The 9,650-nt window shown below is 29.3% G+C and overlaps 1 protein-coding gene across 1 annotated transcript in view; it reads right to left on the bottom strand.

Moving 5' to 3' along the window:
- Positions 1 to 1,045: 1,045 nt before the first annotated feature.
- Positions 1,046 to 9,650, bottom strand: part of LOC110028406 (alpha-taxilin) — a 34,540-nt gene continuing 25,935 nt past the window's right edge. The window contains exons 8-10 of the mRNA XM_020730239.1: positions 3,071 to 3,127; positions 2,808 to 2,903; positions 1,046 to 1,327 (exon numbers count right to left, since the gene is read on the bottom strand). Coding sequence (XP_020585898.1) covers positions 1,157 to 1,327; positions 2,808 to 2,903; positions 3,071 to 3,127 — 324 coding nt within the window. The 3' untranslated portion in view covers positions 1,046 to 1,156. The remainder of the gene's footprint in view (positions 1,328 to 2,807; positions 2,904 to 3,070; positions 3,128 to 9,650) is intronic.

Genomic DNA, 9,650 nt, shown 5'->3' with positions numbered 1-9,650 from the left:
ACAAAAAACACGAGACAAATTAAATCCGTACTTTGCTAAATCCAATTTTTGTCCTTTTAGCTATTTTTTTAACATATATCCAAATTTATTGAATTTGATTATTACGTGAATTTAACGGATTTAGCTTTGTGAAAAAGCCCTAGGAGTGTATTTATGTCAAATGCCATTAATGATTTTAAAAGATTTAACCCTTAATCGAACCAAACATTATTCTTTTATCATATTTATTAAATCTTATTTAACCTAAATCTTATAGGAGCCGAAACACCCTTTTATGACATGTTTGGTTTGCTAGAAACAAAAATGCAGTACAAAATGAATGCATGACAAAAGTTGTTCGGTTCAGTGTAAAATAAATGTAGGACTTTATATTTTTATTAGAGATTTGAAGAAAAATGAAATTATTAGCATCAAACAAAATGGCGACAATGCATAGTTCGCCGAACATTATATTTATAATTTGCCAATATCTATCGATTTCCAGATACATTGACAATAAATTAAGAACTCGTTAAAAACTAAAATAATGAAATTAGAGATCATGATAAAAACATAGATTTTTAAAAGCATCAACTTGCATGAATTGAGAAAAAATTCAATAACCATTAAATAATAGCTGCATTTACATACATACCACCCAATTCATATGTATTTACATATCTAACACCCAAACTTTGTCCACATACCACCAAAATATTTCAAAATACATGAAGCATACCACCATTGAAACTTTTAAAAATTGAAATAAACCTTCTCATGCAAAGGTATGCTAAAAAAATTAAGTTTAGGTGTTAGAAATGTAAATTTATAGCACTTGATTACTATGTATTTAAATCTTCCTAAATAAAAATAATAATAATTTGAGAAATCATCAACATATCTTGCAAAAAATTAAATGTCTTCAGAAATTGATTTGTACTCCACATGACATTACATAACTTTCAATAAAATTGAAATATGCAATTAATTACTTCTAAACAGTATAGAAAGAAAGGAATAATAAAAAAGTTTCATTTAAATTAAAAAAAAAAAAATTAATTGCAAGTAAATATAGATAATTAAGAAGCCATAAAATCACAATAATTTTCCAATCCGTAACTTATTTTTGCCAAAATATCTGCAGCAAAGATGAAAAAAAGAAATTGCTGCTTTTATTTTAGATGCTTGTTCCCTTGGTGGAATCTGCTTTAGACTGCACGGAATTTGAAGCAATTGGGTTAGTCACCGATGAGTTCTGCTTTCTCTCTGCCTGTAGCGACCGGCATAAAGACTCCAGTTTTTCCTTCTGATTTTTTGCTTTCTCCACCTGCTTCTTCATGTATTCACGCTGTAACGATCAAATAAATCAAATTTTAGAAGTTCTGGAGGCAAATTATAGGCAAGATAATTAATTATGTCTTGCATAACAGAAGATCAGGAAAGATGGAAGAGGCTTATTATTATTTATTTATTTAGGGGGTATTTATAGATAAGTAAAATGACATGAAAATATATATGTGAAATGGTGCATTTTAAGTCAAGATAAATTAATATAAGTGATGCTAAATATAAAGATTGACTTAGAAAAAGCACAGAGATGGCAGAAAATGGACCAAAAATACAAGTAAAACGAATTTGAAATTGGCTGAAGTAGCAGAGATTCTCATGGAAATCTCTTAGGTATTCAATTGTGAACAACTCAGTTATATTTATATGAGAATATATATCAACTATTAAAATTGTAGTTTTTTTCTTATTTTTCCTTGCAAAAAAGTCTTAAGATCAACTTTAGAATTAGCTCCAAACAGCTATATTACGCCTATTAATTATCAAAATTAGCATTTGCAATGACATGCTATACTTTGCTATGACCTGCTGGGTAGTTTGTGATGACCAGCAAAGCACAATAGAGGTCCATTTGGCATGTCTGAATTTCGTCTGTCAGAAAAGCTCGTTGTTCGCGAACAGCTCGTGTTCCACTCGTTCGTTAAGTAAACGAGCCAAATACGAACAAATTTTTTAAGCTCGAATTAAAAAACGAGCTGAACACAAAACTCTTTGTTCGTTGGTGTTCAGTCCGTTTTAGCTCGTAATAAAGAAATTATATCTAATATTTATATAATAATATATTATATATATTATTTATATAATAATATATTATCTATATTTATATCTAACTTTAAATTATAAGAGTTTGTGTGGTCATGTGGTTTATGCACATTCTATTGTAAGAGTTTGTGCAGAACCGAATCCAATACAGTACATCTATTATTTTTAACTAATTTTAACGAGTCAATTTCGAGCTGAACACAAATAATAATATTTAAATCGAGCTAAACACAAACACACTGTTCACGAGCCAAAACCTGAGCTCACTCAAGCTCGGCTTGTTTACAACCCTACTCTTAAGCCCAAACTCTTTGCATCTTTACAAAGAGACACCATTATTTTTGGCGGCTGACTACTTACCAGATATCTATAATCACAATCAAATTTCATAATTTTAATTTTTTTATAAAATATGAAAGGCCTAATTTGAAAATCTGATTTAGTTTGTTCGTAGCAAGATATTATAGATATTTAAAAAGCACTTTTGCTGTTTTAATAACTTACTTTTTGGATGTTCAATTTTAGGTGTAGATATTTTTCACTTGCTTTATATAAATCTTCAATACCTTGATTTGTGAAACTCTTGGCATATTAGAGAGCGTGGAATATTGAGGAAAGATAATGAACAAAATGTTTGATCGATTGAAATTGTGAACCAATGTGGGTGATAATAAATACGAAAAATACTGAATTGGTCGATAAAATAGAAAAAATCTTACCTCTTCCACAAGTTTTACAAGTGCAATGTCCGACTTCTCGCATTTGCTCTTCAAAAATTCATTTTCCTTCTTAAGCTCCTTAATTAACTTGGCCATCTGATGAAGAAATATCAGGAAATAATTCTTAGATATACTTCAGCAAGCAATTAAAAAAAGAGGAAGTCCTGTAAAATAAAAGCCTCCATAGAAATAACAGACTTAAAAATGGCGAAAACATTTTTTTTAATGAATTAACAATAAATACCTGGTAAGAATAGGCATACCTTTTCCATTTCCTGCTTGAATGTTTCAAAGACCTCGTTGCTTTTCATCAATGCATCCTGAACAAAATTTAACTAATTTTAGACACTTCAACACAAACTTCTTTAGTAACGTTTAAACGAAGAGAATTCTCCTCAAAATGATCAGCATCATCGTCACAAGGCTTAACCCAAATAATTAGTGTTAGAATTCTTGACTAATTATGTTGGCTGTTACATAAGTACTAACTCAGTTTATGCGACTTTTTATGAGCTTCTAACAATTTAGATTTACAAATAGTCTTTCTATTATTTCAAATTGATTATATCTCCAAATTGAGTAAAAGTACCACAAAGCCATTTAACATTACTGTTTAATCGCAATGAATTATGTTGTTGATGATTTCAATATTTTTTCGATTCTCAAATGTAAACAACAAAGATAATTATTTTTTTATAAAATTTAGCTCAAACCTTGAAGATACTCTCATAATAAATAATCATTGAGCACTGTTCTATTTTATCCGCTCAACTTTTAATCTGGTAATTATATTCTTGTGATGCACACAATATTTTAGTAATATTAAACTCTTTAAAATATCCTCAATTTATTCCGAAAACTCACATCAAAAGGGGCTTAACCTATCAAAACTACATCACTATATAAATATTGGTAAGAATTAAAGAGAAATAGTTGATTTTTTTTATCATTTGTGTTAAAAACTCATGTCATGACATTAGTCCTTTTGAACATTGTATAAATGCTAGGGCGTCTCCTAGAAGCGGTGCATTTTATGGCCCAGATACGGTGAAAAGTCTGCAAAAGCCGCTACAACGGCGCCTGCGTGTAGCATGAAACAAGCAAGGGTTCCGACATTACGAACGGATGCGAATAAATAAGTTAGTTCATGAAACAAATATTGGAATAGAACTTTTGAATATAAGTACTCTCACAAATAAAATAATAGAATTAATTAATATTATGATTCATACAAAGATAAATATCTTATGTAATCAAGAAATTAAATTGGTCATTAAATATTAAACTTTGGTATTCAGATAAGAGTAGCATTAGAAATGATGTAGGTAAAATTATAGATAAGAATTTTGCTTTAACGTATAATTTTATTATTGCTAATATTTTATTTAAGAAAAGAGATGAGCATATTACTACTTATAATAATAGATCTAATAAAACATAAATTGATTATTTTCTTATGAGAAGAAGAGATAGTCGAAAACGTAAAGATTGTAAGGTCGTTAGAACTGAGAATTTAAGTTCTTAACATCAATTATTAGTTCTAAATTTTACGATGAAGAGTCGTATAATAAAGAATACTAAGAATCATTATCGTGGAATTAGATGAGAGCACCTAAAAGTCACAAATACAATTATTTTTATGAGTAAAATTCAAAATTTTGGATGTTCATGAAGAAGTAAATGCTATGTGAGATAAATTAACAAACACTAATAAACCAGTGACAAAAGATGTACTTGGAGAATCAAAAGAAAAAAAGTTTCTATAAATAAAAATAGTTCGTGGTGCAATATAATGTGCAAACAAATATAAAATATAAAAAATTATGTTAAAAAAATTAATTTAAATGTAGAAGCTTAGAGAACTGAGAAAAATATAAAATGACCCGTAGGGAGTATAAGAAAACAATCTACGACACTAAAAATTTTACTTTTAGTGATATTTATAACATATTAGATAATAAAGAGGGTGAAAATATATATGTATAAATTAGCCAAACAAAGAGAAAAGAAAACTAAAGATTTAACCCAAGTAAAGTGTATTAAAAATGAAAAAAAAAATTATTTTCCTTAGAAAGATATATTTAATATAGGTGGGTGAGTTATTGAGAAAATCATTTTAATGAAATTTTTGAAAATAAGATCGACCTTAGTGGTCTTAATATCGTTAATAATAATAAAATATTTCATTTTTATCATCACATTAGTAAAAAAAGAGATGAGGAGACTTTAAGGAAAATAAAGGGTGGAAAGTCTGTAGGACCTGATGATATCACAATTGAAGTGTGGAAATATATATAAGATTTGGGAGTTCCTTGGTTTACTAAACTCTTTAATATTACTTTAAAAATTAAAAATATGCTTGAGGATTGAAGAAAGAGTATTTTGGTCCCCATTTTTAAGAAGAAAGGGATGCATAAGAGTGTGCAAATTATAGAGGAATTAAGTAGATATGTCATAATTTAAAATTATGGGAGAGGAAAATTGAACATAGGATAAGATTTCTCATTATCAATTTGGATTTATGTCGGGCAGGTCTACCAGGGAAGCTATATATTTACTGAGAGGTTTGATAGAGAAGTTCAAATAGAATAAAGAGGATCTACATATGATTATTATTGATTTAGAAAAAGCTTACGAAAAGAGATATCCTTTGGAGAGTTTTTGAGAAGAAAAGTGTTGATATGACTTATATTCAAGTCATTAAAGATATGTATAATAGAGCTATTATTTGTGTTCGAACAGAAGGACGATTGACCAAATATTTTCCTATTTCAGTTGGATTACATCATGGATTGACTTTAAGGCCATATTTTTTTGCATTACTTATGGATGCTTTTACTAGACATTTATAGGAGAAAGTAATTTGGTGTATGCTTTTCGTTGATAATATACTTCTTGTGGATAAGACCTGAGAGAAAGCTCAGGAAAAACTTGAATTATAGAAGTCTACATTGGAGTCTAAGGCATTCGTTTGAGTAGAACTAAAACTAAATACATGGAATGTAATTTTAGTAGTAGTAGCTATAGTGACAGAGTTGTAACTATGGGTAATCAAATTATTAAAATGTGTGAACTTAAAAGTAATCAAATTATTAAAATGTGTGAACGCTTTAGATATCTCAGATCTACTGTTCAAAATGATGGTGATATAGATGAGAATGCTATTAATAGAATTGAAGTTGGTTGGTTGAAGTGAAGGAATGCTTCAGTCCTATTCTGTGATAGAAAAGTACCGTTTAGACTGATAGGAAAATTTTATGAGATGGTGGTGAAAACTGTAATGCTCTATGGTACTGAATGTTGGCCTTTAAAAGATAAGCATAAAACTAAGTTAAGTGTTGTAGAGATGAGAATGATTAGGTCGCAGAGTGGCTTTACACTTTGAGATAAAATGTGAAATTAATATATCCGTGACAGGATTCTTGTAGCTCCAGTGGCAGACAAAATTAGAGAGAGTCGGCTTAGATGGTTTGGTCACATTAAACATCAACCATCTGATGATGCGATTAAGAGAGTAGATGCTTTAGATTCAACATATGTTAAAAAAGGCAGAGGAAGACCCAGAAAGACTTGGGCATATTGTATAAAAAATGATCCCAATTTATTAGAATTAAATGAAAACATGACACTCAATGGGACTCAATGGAGAAAAATGATTCATGTAGCCGACCCCACTTAGTGGGCTAAATGTTTGTTGTTGTTGTGTTGAATTTATATAAATTTAGAAGAACCTATAGTTCAAATCCTAGTAACCACAAAATCATATATTTTATAAATCCAAAATATCTTCAACAAATGGTTTTATTTTTAATGTTAACCAATGTTAATTCTAACTGCGCCTTATCACAATCCTTTTAAAGTTCAATAAAAATCATAAGGAGATGGCAGGTTGCAAGTGAAAGCCCCGTGCATGGAAGGGTACTCCTGAAAATGATCTATTTCACGGGGAAGTTCTTAAATCACTCTACAAATAGTTCAAATCCTAGTAACCACAACATCATATATTTTATAACTCCAATATATCTTCAACAAATGATTTTATTTTTGATGTTAACCATATTAATTCTAATTGTACCTCATCACAATCCTTTAAAGTTCAATAAAAATCATAAGGAGATGGCGGGCTGCAGTCGGAAGCCCCGAGCATGGAAGGGTAATCCTCAAAATGATATATTTCACGTGGAAGCTCTTCAATCACTACAAATATTCAAATCCTACTAACACAATCATATATTTTATAACTCCAATATATTCTCAACAAATGCTTTTATTTTTAATGTTGACCATGTTAATTCTAATTGTACCTTATCACAATCCTTTTAAAGTTCAATAAAAATCATAAGGAGATAAATTCATTGTCTTTATGTATTAAGTTAATGTCATTATCACATGTATGGTACAATTACGCTAATATCTCTTAATTATAATAAAAGTAAAAAACTCATAAACACTAAGAAGTTTTTGGTGAAATAGTTGGGATTTCTTCAAAACGTGTACTATTTGCATAGATGAGAGTTTGGATAGTGACAAATGATATTCAAGCAATAGGCCACAAAGAAGATGAGAATTTCAATCCATGAGGGCAGTGTGTTATGTCAAGATATCCACCTATTAGATTTATTTATAATAAAGAGCCATACAATGAGAACCGTCTCATAAAATTATATATGGGACACTTTTACATTATTATCTTACTAGCAGAGTGATTATGGAAACCAACTAATAAGATGTCGACTCCTTAGAAAACTTGTTTGGCTACATATAAGAAGTAGAAAGTGGGAATTGGTGTGATAGGTGAATAGTGAAGGCAGTGAACCACATAAGTTATTTAATTGGCAATGGAACCTTTTTAACTAGAGGCTTATACATCCTAAAGTCACTTTTGAAGTCATTAAATAAGATAAATTGTTTTTTTCTTGGAAATAAAGTATCATTTTCACTCATACAAACATTCAAACTTACATTTGAATAATATAACTTATAACATAATACATTATAATACATATTAAACTTAATAAAATAAAAAAAAAGAAACAATCAAACTTTTCTCAAGCAATGATTGACAGTCTTAAACTTTATTGGTCAACCCATGAAAATGATATCACGTATAGATTTTTCAGGGAAGTGTAGCATTAATCATAAATTATTGTAGTGTAAAAATTATTTTAAATTATTTTAAAATATCAGCATACACCACAAGTATTTTACGAGGATCGAGTTCAATCAAAATTTGTTATCATTCAACATTTTATTTAGCGTGCCAAAATTTTAAGAATGATGGGATGATATTCATAATCACTTCTAAGAGCTAGCTTTAACGATCTATTTCAAATCAAAATCATCCAATACATGCAAGATGCCATTGACAATCCAAGCATTTAATTCCAAGCCATTGAAACAAGTTATACTTAGAAGTCTAAACTATTGAAAAAAAAATTATCCACCTGATGGATGACAAAACAATACTAAAATTTAATTATTGAATGTCATTAGTTATGACGATGCTAAAGAATATTCATGGTTTTGATCTTGCGTTTGAACTTCATAACATCAAATTTTGATTAGGTGCCAAGTGCATCATAAATAAAATATTAAATTTGCATTGCTAGTTACATGCATCATATTTATAAGTGGTATTTAAGGAAAAAAAAAATATACCATATCAATATGTAGTTATGATATAATTTAAATATGCCATTTTGCAAGATTCATTAAATACACGAAGCAAAACTCTTCATTGAAGTGCCTTTTGTTGTAGAAGTTGATTTTTTTTCAAAAAATTTAAGTTAAGCATGCTTAGCCAACCCAACCTAGTTGGTTAAAGGCTTGTTGCTGTTGTTGTTGGTGTCTTCAAGTTAAGCATGCTAATAGAAGTGATGTCATCTGATAGGTGACATTCCTGAGAAATTGCATCGAGTGTACAAAAATTGTGAGCTTTATTAAGCAAACAAATAATATCCCCATAGATAAGAATTCAGGGTGGTAATTACACTCTTAAACAACAAAGCACATTTTGGTGTAACGGTTAGAGTTTCTCCAAAAAATCAAGCTATAAGTATCCAAGTTGGAACACTCCAAAATGTGTAATCATTTCAGGAATGTACATCACGAGGACAAAATTTTGAACCCTATTAGTCCCAAACAAACAATATCTCAAAATATGAGAATTCAGATGGCAAAAATTGTCCCCCATAACTTTATTATATGGTTGCTATTGCTATGCTTGATTCTTATAAAATACTGTAATTCTGAAAATCTCTTTTATTTTTAAATAATGGTATTGAAATATTTCTGTTGGTTCAACATCTTCGTAGTCATCAGAATTCTAGCAAAAAGCTTCGTTAATATATTACTCATGAATCTCATAACTCTCTATATCTGAATAAATATCTAATGTGGTGACAAAACACTATTTCAAACCTTTTTTTTTTCAGAGCCAAATCATCTTTCAAAACTTTGGATAAATTTATAAAAACTTGATAATCATATTCATTTAGCTCCTCCATATATATTTTTTTCCTCACAACTCTTTTCAACGACCTATTGGAAAAACATTTCAATCTGTTTTTTGCTATATGCAGCATTAAGATTTGATTTCCTTGAACTCTTCTAAGAAAATATAAAATTGATTTACGAGCACAAATCTACACAAATGAGGCAAATTAGAAGTTAATGCATGGGATGCAAGATATTATATTTTCTTTTGAGAATGGAGCACTCTCAAAATGAAGACATAAAAGTAAATTTATAATGATGAACCTGAATGATTTCTATGACACATGCAACCCGTGGAGGAGCAAGGTCATACTCATCATGGTTTGGGACATAAGGCCTCTTATGATA

Source organism: Phalaenopsis equestris, unplaced genomic scaffold (assembly GCF_001263595.1).
Source record: "Phalaenopsis equestris unplaced genomic scaffold, ASM126359v1 Scaffold000511, whole genome shotgun sequence".
Taxonomy (NCBI): Eukaryota; Viridiplantae; Streptophyta; class Magnoliopsida; order Asparagales; family Orchidaceae; genus Phalaenopsis; species Phalaenopsis equestris.
This window is presented reverse-complemented; position numbering and strand designations above follow the sequence as displayed.